Genomic DNA, 15696 nt, shown 5'->3' with positions numbered 1-15696 from the left:
GGACATCGTCAGTGATGTCCATATTCCCAAAGGGAGTTGCTTCCTGAAGTTATTCCAGCTCCATGACTAGACAAGTTCTGGTCTTCCCTGTGACATTTCAGGATCAGGAAATCGTTAGGGTTAAAGAGAAGATTCTCTCTCTTCACAGAACCGAACTTGAAGCCACCTCATCTTCTAGGCTAGGTTTTCCTTTAAGATAGGAGAGGCCTCATAGTGATTTCCCGTAGTTCGGCGTCTGCCCAGGACCCTTTGGCACTTTTGTCTGAGTGTGCTGCCCACACTGGTGCCAGTGCTTCCTAGGACCTGCCACACATCTTCCAGCTGTTAAAAAAAAACAACCTCACCCCAGGAAATGGTGTCCCCTAGCTTCACCCCTACTAGCTGGCTGCCATCCAGCTACTCCTGAGCTAGGGGCAGGTGCAGAAGAAGGGCAGAGGGTGAGGAAGGATTGCAACCCCGGAGCCTCTTGGAATATTGCTGGGGACGTTCATCTGAGTGTGCCTGCAGGGAGCGCTGGATGCCTGCCTCGGTGACAAGGCAGCATGGCCGCAGTTTAAATATTCCATGAGTAATTTCTCAGCACAAGTGGGCTGCAGTTGGGACAGCTGAAGGACATTGCAGCCCCAAAGCAGGTGAGGAGTAAGGACGGCCCTGACAGGTTGTGTGCATGTCATTGGCTTCTGTGATAGCCCCACCTACCCACTCTCTTAGTCCATTATTCCTGAGCCAGGCTGGTAGTGGGGCTAGATTTATACCCCTTTGTCCCCCAGCCTGAGAATGAGGCTTCACTGCAGCGGGATAAAAACCAAAACATAATGGGACAAAAGAAAGCGCTCAGACATGTCAGCTTTCCAGACTTCTTGCTCTCCGCGCCCCCCCCCCCAACCCCTTTCTTCTAGCTTGGGATTTTGCTATGCCTCTCTACTTGATGACTCAATACCAAGCCCCACAAGTACTCCTACCTGAGAACTCATTCTAGGGGATTCTCACATTCCCCACACCGGACATTTGCTCTGAGCCCATTTTATGTCTATGAGATGGTGCCTTTCTGATGTGGCGTACATAGTGTTATTTTGTGGTAGTGAGGGTGGGGCTCCAACTTCTGTGGGGAGGGTCTGATTTCCAGGGAAACTGACTTGACCTGAATTTGCAGTGATTTTCCAGTGGAAAAGGCAAGAAATCAGTTTCCCCATTGTCCTCCTCTGCTTTGCAGAAGAAGCTGGTCTCTGCACCACAGCGCTAAGTGTGAGGAGGGTCAGCGGCATCTCAGAGGCTAGCTGCATCTGCATCAGCGACACCTTTCTTACCTAGCAGGTCCCTCCTCTTGCCCTGCTGGCCTGGGGGGTGTGGTCCTCCTGGAGCTTGGTCTCTGCTGTGGCCAGCCCTCCTAAATCACCTTTGGCTCAGCTGAGACAAGGTCAGAACATTTGGAGTTAATGTTTTGCAGAGAAACTTGAGAAACTAAGGGAGAAACAAACCAAGGCCTTAGAGGTGGCAGGCACACAGAGGGTATTATACTGAAAGGAGAATTTGCTTCCCCAGGATCTAGTTGGGTGGATAACAAAGCCTTTATGTTTGACCCTTCTTGCATGGCTCTCCACTTGTCTCAGCTGGGGTCTCTGAGGCGGCGGGGTGTGGAACTGATCTGCCCTTTGGAAGAACAGACATTCAAAGCTGTCACTGTGACCCAGTCTGCCCACTGGTCACACGGCAGCTTCTCCGCACACATTCTCCCCTAAACATCGAGACACCATCGGTTATCTTTAAGGTTTCTCTTCTCCCCGGGGACCCAGCCTAGCTGCCTCAATGCCTCTCCCTTCTTATTTCTTATTCCAGGGGACACCCAAACTCGCCTAATGGAATTTCAATGGAATTTACTGTGAAATAAATGTTAAACATTTGCTTATTGAAATAGTCATAGGACAGTAGAGGGGAAGAGCTATTTTTTTCAGTAAAATGGTTTTTAAGAGTCGAAAAAGAAAACGAAGAGGGGGAAAAAGCTTTTCTGCCTATTGCACCTCTCATTCTGGTGAACAGAACTTCGGTGGTCAGGTTAGGTCCTCAGTTGGACCTGGGTGGTAAATGTGCCAATTGATCACTAATTGATTGGCTCTGGGCCCCAGCCTATTCATTTCAGCCGTGTATAGTCCCTGCCTGCCTGCCTTATGTGGGGGCATCTGGAGACTGCTTTGCCAAAGTTGAGCAAGGAATCGTTTGGAGTTAGACTATGTCAGGCAGGCCCTAAGAATGGAAAAGATTCAGGTGCTTCCTCCAACATATGGAACCTCCCTAACATATGGCATTACGAATAAAACCATACTAAAACCATAGTCTATAATTATTCGTTTTTGAAATGAAACGAAAACTCTTATCAGTACAGGAACTACAACACTCTGGATTTTTCTACCGTGTGTTGTCCCTATTTTGCTGGTCTCTCAGACCTGGGTCTGACTTGTCAAATTAGGGAAAAGGTCCAGGGTCTCATGTCATAGGACGCTGTCAGTGTGAGAGGCGACCTTCCTTCCCTGGGTAGGAGCAGGGTGCGGGGGACTTCAGGACATTTTCCTGCAGCTCCCAGGCTGGGCAGCTGTTGGACTGCGGCAAGGCAGGGCAGGCCGGCCGGCCGCAGGGCGCTTTGGTTACAGGGGCCCGCGGCGTCCCGAAAGTTCTTTCTCTCGCCGTCAGAGGGCAGGCGACCGCCAGAGGAGAGAGAGGAGCTCCCCTCCTCCCCCCACAAACAGTTTGGGGGTTCTTCCCCACAATCTAAAAGGGTCTAAAGCACTGGTCACACCTCTATGCTCCTGGCAACTCTCCCTGGAACTTCTTAGAGCAAGGCATTGTGGCTGAGAAGCAGACAGGGCTGCTGTGTGACAGAGAACCACTGAACTCTAGTGACAGGAGCCATCCTCCCCCTCCAAGCTAAGGGGCTCCACAGGAGGAGGGGGCAGTACCAAGCTCTGGGAACTGGCCAGGAAAGCTGGATGGTGTGCATTGGGAAGGGAGTGGCAGTGACCCTGTAGGTCTGGGTCTCAGATCCTGGATGGAATTCGGCAGTGCTCAAGTAGTCAAAGGGCTGGGCCTTTGTGGATAGGGTGGGCAGGGAGCAAGTTAAAGATTGGATGGAGGGAATCTGCAGGTCCCTGAACCCTTTCTTATGGGAAGGAAGCACCTTCCCCAAGATGCTCCACGTCTCATCCCAGACAAAGGCACCATTTCTTCGTCCTTCTTTACAATTGAAGGCATCTTCCTCAGCTTCTCTGCAGCATCTCCACACCACAGCCTGCTCTCTAAGCTCTCTCCAAGCTGCCTTGTCAACTCTGGGAGGAGAGATGAAATGAACAAAAATCCTACACCTGGAGACACTCCCTAATTTGCCCCCTCCCCTTCCATGGTTTATCCAGAGGAGCCCTCCATACAGGACTTTTCTCCTTTTCTAGCCTTCCTCAGAATACCCTTCTGGCTATTACCCTGCGATTGCTAAGGACGGCCAGGGGTGTCCTGAGCCAGGGCTTCAGTGGTCAAGGAATGAGGGCTCTGGGCATTCCCCCAGGGATTTCCAAAGTCAAGAAAGCAGGGACTTCTTTTTCCTTTTTCTTCACTCCTCAGTAAGAAGTAGTCTTCTGAAGTCTAGAACACACCCACTCTCCCAGCAGAGAGGATAGGATGCAACCTGAGCCCCTGGTCCCAAGGACTCAATCAAAGTGATTGATCTGATTGGTTGCCTTTTCACCTGGGCTACTCCAGACTACAGAGTGCACCCAGTCACCTCTCAGGGCCGATATCCCACCACATAAATGAATATTGCTTCAGCCTGTCCTCATTCCCCTGGAGAAAGACCTCTTCACACAGTGGAAACAAGGATGCTCCAGGCCTCATCTGATGAGGCCAGGCCAAGCCAAATATTGATTTGACAGAAAGATATGGATATGTTGGATAAGGTTAGGGGATCTGATTTCTTTCTTTTCCTGTTCAGAGAACACCTCTCCTCCAGCTCACCCTGCTGGGAAGCAGAGGCCGGATGATGAACAGTGTACTCAATCGGTCACCCAGGGATGACTTTAGTCTGGTTTCCTCCCAGGAGTTTGTGAAGCCCCCCCAGGGACAAAGTTCCCTCCTTCTACCACACAAATGCTACCAACATCTTCACCTCCCTGTGTATTCTTAGAAGCAGTCAATATGATTAATTTTACATGGGCATAATTTCCTGCTATCACCATAGAATCCCTCCAGCCTCACCCATCAGCAGGGACATGATACAGTTTCTGGTTATATTGGTCAACCAAAATATTGATATTATTAATAATGGATATCTATATGCTGACCTTTGTCCACATAACTGAATCACTTTGGGCTGGCTGTCAAATTTCTTTAAAAGGTATTGATAAGCCCATTACCGGAAGGACACGTGCAATCTTAGGTGTGTGACTTTCACTCATCTGGGAAAAGCTACCTGTGTTGGGTGAGCTGGTGTGGGTAGAACAGTGTGCAAGAGAACAACACTTGTATGTATCTGCTTGTGTGGTGAGTATATGTATGCATCTAAGAGTATCTGTGTGTGTGTGTGTGTGTGTGTGTGTGTGTGTGTGTGTGTGTGAGTTTGTTTTAAACCCCGGCTCCTTTAGAGCTGATCAAATAGTCAATTAGAGCATTATAGGGAGGTAACAGAATCAGAGAATTCCTACAAATACACTGTGATGTAGTGTTTGATCTTTGGATGCCTCTTGTCTCCTAGGACTTGTGAAAGGAGGCTTGGCTTTATAAGGATATTATTAGGTTGATGCCTCATTCTCTCAATTTACCTGTCAGGGAAGAGACGGCATTCACTAGGAGCTGTCTGGCCTCAACCAGCCACTGGAGGTGCATGGAAGGCTGTGTAGCAGTCTGTGGACTTTGAGGGCATGTTACTCTCAGCCTCGGTTATCTGTACAGTGGCAGCAATTCATCTGGCTATATTTTCTTAAGGCCAGAAGAAGGGAAGTTGACTCAGCTCAACCGCTCCACACTCTCAACTCCCAAATGAATTCCTGACAGGCACGCCTGGCCTTGTGGATTACTTGTTAGGTGGGGCCTGCTGTCTCTTAGAAGGAAATAGGTTTGTGGGATTCTGTGGCAGCAGGCATGCTTTGTATACTTGTGCATTGGCGCATACAAGGTCTCATTGCTGTGAATCTGTTGCAACTATATCCTGCCTACCTTCATGGATAGTGGTGTCAGAGACTGTACCTCTATCAACTTGATCTACAGCGATCCCTGTTTAGATTCAGACATGCTCTCTTGTTAGGGACACCCTTTCATTCGTCCCCGTGAAGAGAAGCTGGATAGCTGGAGAGATCTTTGGGATCCTCAGACATAGTGTATGAATAAACCAGACATGGATTAATTAGGTGTGACTGCATCATTAAATTAGAATAATGAACAAACAGCCACGTATGGCATTCAAATCTGCCTAGAATGACTCCAAGGGTTGCTTTCAAATAAGTCACCTGTCAGTTTGTAGGTTTGAGGGACTCTGGAGTGTGAGGTTCCCATCATATTTTTTGAAGTGTGTTCTTTAGGCACCATCTAACCCAGACAAGAGTCATCCTTCAGTGGGCACCCAGCTTCCACAACTAAATCCAAACAATGACTTGGTTCGATACAGCATCATCTATGCACGCTTCAGCTGTGCACATTTCTCAGTGTGAAATACAGCAGTGGCACAGGTGCTCGAGAGGCGGGAGGGAGAAGTTAAGAGGCGTGGGCATCGGATAGGAAATGTATCGATCCCATAATATTTATGTGGATGTGCATAGCCGCTTGTGCATGCTCTCTCTCTCTCTCTCTCTCTCTCTCTCTCTCTCTCTCTCTCTCTCTCTCTCTCTCTCTCTCTCTCTCTCTCTCTCTCTCTCTCCTTGAATCCCATTTCCATGAACTCTTTTTCTCTCCTACCAACACACTTAGCATTTCAGTCAGAAAGATTTGAAGGTGAACCAAGTCTTAGCTGTGTAATTTTAGGAACAGCTGCTGAAAGGCAGACCCTAGCCCTGGGCAGAAAGCACTGCATATACTTCCAGTCCTAGGACAGAGCGGCTGTACAGAAAGAACTGTTTGTCTTTAACAAAGAAGAGGAAGTGAACCGCTACAAGGGGAGAAACTGGGAAACTTGCTGGCCTCACGGGGCCAGCTGTGGGATAACCTAATACATCTGGGGCTTTGTTCGTAAGATCTCTTAAGTATCTAGAAACCTTTGATCTGTAGGCACTCTTAACAAAGGTGATAATTAATTAAAGCAGAGTGTATTGCAGTAAAGTAACATCGCGGTCAGTTTATATGCTGTCCAGAGCCAGGCTTCTGAAGTCTCTGTCAATTAAACTCTTGTGGGAGACCAGCTCATTATCAGTTTTCCCCCCCTCTGAGTTTGATCAATATTTTTGGTTGCTCTGTCCTCACAGAATCAGGAATATGTCTGTCTCCAGGAGGGCACCCATTTATTTACATCTTGCATTTGGTCACATAGGATTTGTTTCCAAGCTGAGCTGCTGAGAATTGCTCTGTTTGAGTCTCAGTTAGCTCATGCTGGAGGGGAGATACAAGCAAGGATAAGAGAAATCAAATGTTGAGCAAGTAGAAGTAGAGAAATCTTGCAAATGCAAGATTCTGAAAACATTCCTGTTCTTGAGGGGCTCAGAACTGGGGAGATTGCTTATAGGCTCCCAACTGGCATTCTTGTTGGTGCCAGTGGGCAGAACTGTGGCTTGGGTTTTACACCCACCCAGGGACCATTGAGAACTTGGAAGGAAAGTACATCAACTCAGGAAATTCCTCTGCTGCCTTTTCTACCCTTTTACTTATTTTTCTACTCTAGCATTTTGTAAGGCACCTCTATGTGGCCATGTGGAGCACCTACCTCCTTCTTCAGGCCTCACTTTTTATTTTGGGAGGATTCATCTTCAGTAGCAGGAGAAGAAAAAGTGTGAAGGAACGATGGTGGATGATAAAAGGAGTATGGCTAAATTGGAAGAAGGGCTTTCTTCCAGTCCTGTAAGTTATTTGGATAGGATAGGATGCTTTCTGTGATAGTTGGAGAGGTGCATTTAAAGGAAAGGCAGAAGTAAAGGGAGTAAATGTGTAAATGTGTTTTCTTATTATAAAAGCTATAAAGGAAGGCAAGTGGATGTCTGCCACACCCTGCTTGCATTTAGGGAAAACGCAGCACAGCACTGCTCAGATGGCCTATCCCGACTGAGCTTGTCAAGTCCTGTGTGTGTGTGTGTGTGTGTGTGTGTGTGTGTGTGTGTGTGTGTGTGTGTGTGTGTGTGTGTGTGAAAACACTACAAAAAACAGTAGACTGATATGCCAGGGGCCAGTGAGTGGGTTAGGGAAGCAGTGGGTAGTGACAATTAGCCCTGCAGAGAGCTGGGCTCTGTGTCTGGCTATTCAGATTCCAGATGGAAAAACATTTCTAAAATGAGTCAATGGGTGAACAGAAGCAGGGCAGACTTCAAAAGGTGATGGGTGGGGAATGATGATGGGATTCTCTCCCAAACCTGGACTTCAGGGTAAGAAAATTGGGCAAATAAAAAAGAACACACCTCCATACTGGAACTTGGATCATTGACAAATCCAAGCCATGAGCTCTGAGGCAGAGGATGTATATAATAAAGAGGCCAGCATCCTTCTAGAGTCTCTCCTTTACTCTCTCATCCTTCTCCCTGATTTTGTATATGGCTTTGTGCTCCACAGTGCTTGCATTTGTCACTTTTTCCTGTGCACACTTGTATCTATATGCACACACTCACACCAACACCCACTCAGCCTGCAGCATCTTCCTCTCCTCCCCCCAACCCCTGGCACCCACAGATATGCTTGTTTTCACACCTTCTAGCTCCTCACTCAGCATGTCACATGGGATTTCCCATCTAGGTTCAGAATCTGCTGTACTCTTAGGCTCTGTCAAACAGTATCCCCCAACTTCTAGCTAACATTTTGACCCTGTAGCATTCAGTTTTGTTTTTTGTTCCCCTTGCCTTCAATGTTGGGTCTCATTCTGTGTTACATCTCCTTTTCCTCTGCAGCCTGTCCACCTGAAATCCTTTTCACTGAGATTTCTCCTGGGTCAATTTAGAAACTGACCATCTCCTGACAATGTCAGAGGTGTAAGGTTTACAATGTTTTCCCCTACTTATCTCAGACAAACTTGAGGCTGGCTTTCTTTCTTTTTTTTTTTTTTTTTAAATCAACCAACAAGGTGATGTTTCAACTCAAACATTAATCAGATGAAGCTCTTCTTATCCTGGTATAATATATGGTATAATGATGCCAATAATAGTGATGACAATGACCATGATAAGTTGTCAGAGGGAGTTGAGATCAAGGCATCAGGAATGTGCCTGGAATCCAGCTTTTTGACAAGAATAAAATCTCTGAGAAGTTTATAGTGGATCTCCTGTGGGTATAACTATGGCATGGTTATTTTCAAGCTAGTCTTCCATTCAAGGAAAGTTTTTGCTTTGTTTTACTTTGGTCTTGAGAATTCACAAACACCCAGTCTACTAGAGTAATGGGTGATGAAAATAGAGAAAGTGGCTATTTTCAATCAAAGGGCCTCCTTTAATCCAAACTAGAATTCCCATTAAGACAGATGGGGTGGGGATGAAAGTGTTAACATATCTCTGTGAATTGCAGTGAAATCTAGGCCAGGCTGGTTTTTATATGTGCAAAATGTCATTAGTCATGCTTGTACACGTATGTATCTATGTGCATATATGCATGATAATTTATCTGTGTGTGTTCATTCTGGAAAAATCTGTTTTAAAGATATATGAAATTAGACACACGCACCAAATAATTCTCAGTGTTTTAAATTAGCTAGTTATCCCAACAATTTTTTATTTGCTTTTAAATAGGACACATCAACATCTGGAATCTGAAGGTTTTTAAATGATGGCTGTTGCTTTGATATACATTAGCTGTGTGATCACTACTACTGTTCATTGTCGTTGGGAAAACTTCTTTTTAAAGTATTTTTTCTTGTTTTCTTATTCTGGCTATTCTATTTTCTCTATCTCTGATAGGGAACAGGGAAAACTGTAAGTGTGAAACAATTCATTCCATCTCTTTCCCTGGACAGAACTGATTTTTATTTTTTGAAGTAATTAAAAAGAAGTTCATCTTAATTGAGCTGATGCCCAGGCTGATACTTCAGTTTCACTCTCTTGGACTCATTTGAAAATGGAAATCAGATAGAGCCTCACAGTTTTAATTTACCTATTTACAGGGAGGGAAAAAAATGAGCCATCTCGGCTAAAATCAAGAGGTGAAAATTCGATTGTCTGAAAATTGTTGCACCTTACATGCAAATATAAAACATAATTTTATGAAGACAGTAACAAATCACTGCAATGTAATAAAATCCTTTATCTTTCAGCTTTTCCCAGTTATACCCCAAACCAGGAGGTTTCAGGCATTTCCTACTCAGGTAGAGATAAAATGGGAGGTTGTGCAACTAATGGCGAGTATATTTTTAAGGGATACAGTCTCCGGAGCTAAATCCAGAGAAGATTCCATTACTTTGTCCCTACCCTCATCCTAGATGTGTGTAAGGAAGTATGAGGGGCTGATGTTCCTGCAGCTATGGCTCCGGGGTGGGACTCCTCACCCCAGGATGTCAGTGTAGGTTGTAGGTTTTCCTCCCTCCGTGCAGTGGAGAAAATCTGAAAGTGAAATAGTTACCCAAGTGTAGATTTGTTCTGACCGGATAACAAGAGGGACTGGGATAAGGACTTGGCTGTTTAGATTAAAATGCATCGCAGGCTCTAGGAACTAGCACACATCAGTAGTAAAGGCTGTTTAAACCGTTGGGGACAGCCCAATGTTTAGATTACATTAATTCATAAATATTATACTAAATACCACTTAAATTGGACTTAAATGACTTCAAAGATAATGCATTATAATATGGCTATCCAGAGAGCACTAGTCTTTATGTTTCCCAGTAACTCAGTCTTTGCTGCCTCCTATCCTGCTAGACAGGACCAAAGTTATGAATGGATTGTCAGTTTATTTGTGTGTGTGTGTGTGTGTGTGTGTGTATGTGTGTGTGTGTGTGTATAGGCCTGGGTATGTGTGTGTGTGTGTGTGTGTGTGTGTGTGTATCTTCAGTCACTGATTGCATTTGTTCTCTAGGAAATAAAAAGAAGAAAGGAGAAGTAAATTTAAAAAATGAGAGAGAGAGACAGAGAGAGAGGAAGAGAGAGAGAGAGTGAGAGAGAGAGAGAGAGAGAGAGAGAGAGAGAGAGAGAGAGAGAGAGAGAGAGAGAGAGAGAGAGAGAGAGAGAGAGAGAGAAGAAGTAGACTAGTGGGTGACCTGTTCTCTTTTCCAAGGAAGAAAAATTCTACAAAAAGGGGCAAAATTGGCCTTTAGCTCATTTCTGCTGCTACCTGGGGAATTTGCTTCTCTCTTCTTTAATCAATAGTACAATGTCTTTCTCTTTGGAGCCTAGAAAAACAATCTTTCCCAAAGTGCCTCAAATGTAGAGAAAAGAAGATTCTGAGTTAGCCGGAGAGTTTGCACTACACTGGGTTTTCTTCCTTAGGTGTTGGTTCCTTGAATTTTGATTTGGGAATATTTTTTTCTTCTTTTCTTTCTCTGTCTAGCACTCAGATCCCCTTCCCTCCAATTGCTTGTTGGTGTGAAGGGGGTAAATTTACCTTTACAATAATTACCACAGTCCACAGCTGCTTTTTGTTGCTTTCCAGTCCAACAGCCTTTCTTGAGTATGGCTGGGTTTTCTCCACAACACCCACAACTCCCTCCTCCACAGACTCCCAATTTGACTGGAGTAATTGCCTTTTAAGGTACACTCTACGCATGGCAGGTATTCCATTAACCCTTAGAACTCCTTCTTTCTTTAGTCACCTGAAATGGCAGGTGGCCAACAAATAGATACTCACCTGAAATCTCATGTATTGCTCCCCCCCTTCTCTCTCTCCTGCTTTTTTAGAAACCAATAACATACATATGCCCTCTACACTGGAGGCCAGTATCCTGTTATGTTTCTCAATTTTATCCCACTATGGTTCATTAGAAGTTAGAAATTCAAAAAGGTAAGAGCCAGAACAACAAATATGCCCTGAAACCAGCCTTAACAAAGGCATGATTCCATCCCTAGCCTCATGTTGTCAATTTAGAGATGGGGAAAATATAGCAGCCAAATGCAACCCTCATTCTTCAAGCCTCATCATGATTTTTGACTTAATAGTAATTAATCACCAATAGCAAGCAAGTATTTTATAAGGTGGCCAGAGGCTTATTTTTTCAGGATTAGCTAATAAATCAGGCTGCATTACTGAAGGAGGAGTTCAAACTCTACTACTAGAGCTGAATAAAGCAGCCCTCGGAGATGGTCTCATTTATTCAGCTCTCCCGGAGCTTCCAGGCACTGTTAGGGACATTGTGGCTCAACTCTGACTCTAAAAATCAGAGGGATTGAAGAGCAGGAAGTTATTATTCTAAGGAAAAATGTATGCTTAGGCTCTGAAGGGTGAGCTGCGACAAGGAGGCACCCAGCATGCCAGAACCAACGGGCCTGCCTGTCACTGACAGACAGTTTGGGAGAAGAATTATTTGGAAAATGAAGTTTTGCTTGTCCTAGGAATTCTGGATAAATATATTTGTATAGGTGCATGTACATAAATCTTCTCTATTTTTCTTAGGGGAATGATTAAAATTCTACTTCTTTACCTGAACATAAGAGATCCCAAATTACATTAGAATCATAGTGATGATATCAGCAAGGGTTTTTTGAAAAAAAAACCAGGGAATAATTCTAAAGTTTATCTTCATTTGAAATAAAAAAGCAAATAAAGTGTTTCAATTGAGATTCCATAAGATGGCTAGCTCCCACAACTGTCTTTTGCTTCTAGTGGGTTATGATTTTTTTTAAGTTTGAGATCTTAAATTACCACAAGAACAGACCATTAAGAATGGGAAGAGACTTCCCCACCTGTGCTGTTAATTTTTTTATTATTACTATTTTAAAATCCAGAGATCTATTAGAATGACAAAGGCTTAGTGTGATCCTGGATCTGCTTCTAAGGAGCTTGATTGGAAAGAGAAAAACTACAAAATAGGACTTGAGAGAAGGGGAGAAAGTGTTTCTTTCCCTTGAATGTTATTTCACAAACTGCATCCCCATTCCACCTTTTCAATCTCTCTTCTGCACAGACAGACATTTTCTCCATATTGGATAAAGGTTGATTTCTCTCTCCATTACAGCCCCCACCCTCACCCTACCCCCCAAAACCCAGTATATTTCCATTCTGCTGTGTTTTTGTGCTACTCAACATGCCATTAACTTTAAGATTTACTCCTCAGCAGGCAAGCTGGAAGATGCTAAAGCCAATAAAAACTGCTCTCTGGGACTCCAACTATGAAGAGTTTGGAGCTCTGTTTAGTATTCGGATGGAGGGAGGGCTGGAGAAGGAGGGTGATTGTGGTAGTGAAAACCGCTGCTGCTTAGAGAGCCAGACAGTCCACGCTCTGCGCCTAATGTGCTGGAGGATCGGCTCTGTTCATAGCCCATTTGTGGCCAAGGATGAAACTGCTTTCTATGAGGGGGTGTGCGTGTGTGTGCATTTTCATCTTTAAAACCACCAGCTCTAACACAACGTCTTGGGCAGCTATCTGCACTGTTTATTAAAAACAGAATGTCCATACACATCCCCTACAACTTCCTTAGCCCCATGCTCCTTCCCTGCCTGGCGATCAATCTCTCTCAGAGAGCATTTAACTTGCCCACACAGCTCCAGCACCGATTAATCCCCACCGCACATCCTATACATTACTGTTAGGGAGCAGAGCACTGGGCTAATTTCGTCACCCACCAGCCACCCACACACATTCTACAACTGAACACGTTTGGGGCTCTGCCTTAAAGATAATAAAACAAGAAGAAAACAGCCAGGCTGCAGACAATTCCCATGACCACTTTCCTAAAAAGTTGTTAGGTTTTTTTAATTCTTTGATTATTCTGTCTCCCCTCCCCCAGGCACTCACTAGCAGTGATTGCTTCAAAGGAAAAATAATGTACTATAAAGCTGTTTTCGTGGTGAGTTTGGGATAAATTAGGGTACACTCTTCAGAATGCACATATTGTACACACACACACACACACACACACACACACACACACACACACACACACACACACACACACACATTTTCTCCAAAGCTCAGCTTTCCGGAAGGAAGGAGACTATCCAGGTTTCTCAGACCTCCAGACCTATACTCCACCAAGGGTATGGCTGGTTCCTTGCTAATTCTTGCCTTAGGTTTTCTTACTCCTTCTTTCAAACGTCCAAACCATCCCCTTCACCTCTCACACCACAAACCAAATTATTGAGACCCACAGTTCGACAGGAAGAGTTTACTGTTCAATTAAAAGCAAAATAAAAAAAATCTCTTTGAATTGGTCACTTTGCTCCCTTTTAGACGGTTGCGCTCCCGCTACTCTGGCCGCGAGCAGAGGGCGAGGAGACCCATCTCCTGTAGTATTTTCAGCACCACGGCGGTGGACAGCACCTCCAGTCCCCGGCCGGCCAAGCGCCCGCCTAGCGCCCGCCAGTCCGCGCTCGGCGTCCAGGGCTTGCCCGGTGCCGCCGTCCCCATCCCAATCCTTCAAGTCACCGTATCTCGAAGCCCAAGCCCCCTTTCCACCTCCATCCTCTTTTCTTTCTCTTTCTCTTGCGAGCTCTCTGCTCACTCCTACGGCACGGTTTCGATCAGCTCTTAGCCCCCCAAACCCAGCCTTGCCCCAGCGAACAGCTCCCCACGCACCCCAGCTCTGGTCCCCGCTGCCCGAGCGCCTCCCTCGTCGGCGCCCGCCCGCGGCTCGCTCTCGCCCCGTCTCCAGCTCGTGAGCCGCCGGCCGGCGGGCCGGTCTGCCGCTCGCCCCGCTCTTTCTCCCCGGCAAAGTTGAGAGCGAAAGGTGCACTCACCTTTGTGCATGCCAGTGAACCTGTCCTTCAGAACCGTGAGCTCATAGATCTTGCCGAACTCCTCAAAGAGGGGCTTGAGGTCCTTCTCATCCAGGTTTCGGGGGATCTGCCCAATGAACAGCTTGATGGCATCGTGGTCCTTCATGGGAATGGTCGACGGGTTCCCCGGGCTGTGGCTTAATCCGTTCATGTGCCCAGCGCTGCCCGGGCTGCCGCCGAGCCCGTTGGTACTGAGGCTCGCGTTGTCAGCCTGTCCGTTTGCTAACGTGGCCATCTTTATATACATAGAGAAAATCTTCTTTCCTTTTATTCTTTCTCGCTCGCACTCTCTCGCTCCTCTCCCTCACTCGCTCGCTCGCGCTCACACACGCACACGCATACACACACTCGGGTTCTCTCCCCCTCGGTCTCTCTACACCTCGCTCTCCTCTCGTTCTATGCTCTCTCTCTCTCTCTCTCTCTCTCTCTCTCTCTCTCTCTCTCTCTCTCGTCTCGCTCTCTCCTCTCCCCTCCCTCCCCCTCCCTTCTCTCTCTTCCTCTCTCTCTCCCTCGATCTGATTGGATTTTTTCTTTTCTTTCTTTTTCTTTTCTTTCTTTCTTTTTCTTTCTTTTCTTTTCTTTTCTTTTTTTTTTTTACATTGAACAGATAGGATCTCTGTCCTTTCCGTTTAAACAGGCTGGACCGGTTCAAGTTCCCAGCCAGACCAGGGGTGGGGGCGGCGAGTGTGCGCGCGCGGAGGCGGGGAGCGCGGGGGCCCTGGAGTGGGCGCGCGGTGGGGGGAGCCGCATCGCGGCGGGCGGCGGCCGGGGGTAGGGCGGCGTGGGGCGGCGCCGGCCTCGCCGCGCCTCCCCCGTCGCGGCCCCGCGGAGAGACGGTGGTACAGTCCGAGACAGCCCCCGGCTATAAATAGCGCCAGGCGCATGGCTCTTCGGGAGGCGCTGAGATTCCGAGCCCGGCGATCGCGGGCAGCGGGTGCCTGTTAGGAACCGAGCTACGGGCCTCGTCTCTTTTGGGGGGGGGGGGGCTTCTTTTGTAATAGCAGCAGGTGCCAACTTTTTGGGGGGTATTTTAAAAACATTAATGATCATTTTTGTGTGGGTTCAAGGGGGGGGCGTTATCCACCTAAGCTGTGTTCTATTAGGGCGACAGGCTGGGGAAGGAAAGCAGGGATGGCGGGCGGGGCGGCGGCGGAGGTGGAATGGGCGCTTTTTTTTTTCTCCCTCCCATCTGGCTCCATTTATTTATTTATTTAGACCAGAAAAAGCGAGCCAGCTTGGAGGGAGTCCGCCCAGCGATCCGAGTGCGCATTGATCAGTGTCGAGAGAGGGGGGGGGGGAAGCTACATAAATATATATTATGTGGATAAATCTATAGACAAGAGCTCGCGCGCTCGCGCTCTCTCCCCCTGATTCTGTGTCTGCTTTTCTTCTTCTTCGCATTCCCAACCTGCCAGAGCAGCCCCAAATTTTCTCCCTCCCACCGAGCATCTACGGCCACTCGAACCACCTGGGAGGATGGGACTGGGTGTCCAGCCATGCCCAGGGAACGGAGAGTAGAGATTTGGGTCTGTCCTCGGTCCGCCTCAGCTCGCCTTCCGAAGGCGGGAGGCAGGTGTTTTCGGTCCCGGACGACTTCTCCCGTCCCGGAGAGCAGTGGCTGGTCGGGCCAGCGGCTGGCGGGAGGAAGGTAGGAGCCGGGCATCCCAACCCGCTCACCCG

At 46.9% G+C, this 15696-nt stretch overlaps 1 protein-coding gene across 39 annotated transcripts in view; it reads right to left on the bottom strand.

Moving 5' to 3' along the window:
* The window catches only part of Celf4 (CUGBP Elav-like family member 4), a 280862-nt gene extending 266188 nt beyond the window's left edge, over positions 1-14674 (bottom strand). For 12 of the 39 annotated variants that reach the window (XM_070029255.1, XM_070029258.1, XM_070029260.1 and 9 more), the window contains exon 1: positions 13978-14671. In XM_070029255.1, the coding sequence (XP_069885356.1) occupies positions 13978-14263 (286 nt within the window). In that variant the 5' untranslated portion in view covers positions 14264-14671. Of the gene's footprint in view, positions 1-13977 lie in introns of all 39 variants that reach the window. The other 27 variants (XM_070029275.1, XM_070029284.1, XM_070029278.1 and 24 more) reach the window with 5 other exon arrangements.
* Between the last annotated feature and the right edge of the window lie 1022 nt (positions 14675-15696).

Source organism: Dipodomys merriami, unplaced genomic scaffold, assembly GCF_024711535.1.
Source record: "Dipodomys merriami isolate MVZ:Mamm:240054 unplaced genomic scaffold, mDipMer1.0.p SCAF_2, whole genome shotgun sequence".
Lineage (NCBI taxonomy): Eukaryota > Metazoa > Chordata > Mammalia > Rodentia > Heteromyidae > Dipodomys > Dipodomys merriami.
Note: the sequence above shows the minus strand (reverse complement) of the source record. Positions and strands in the feature narration are given on the sequence as shown.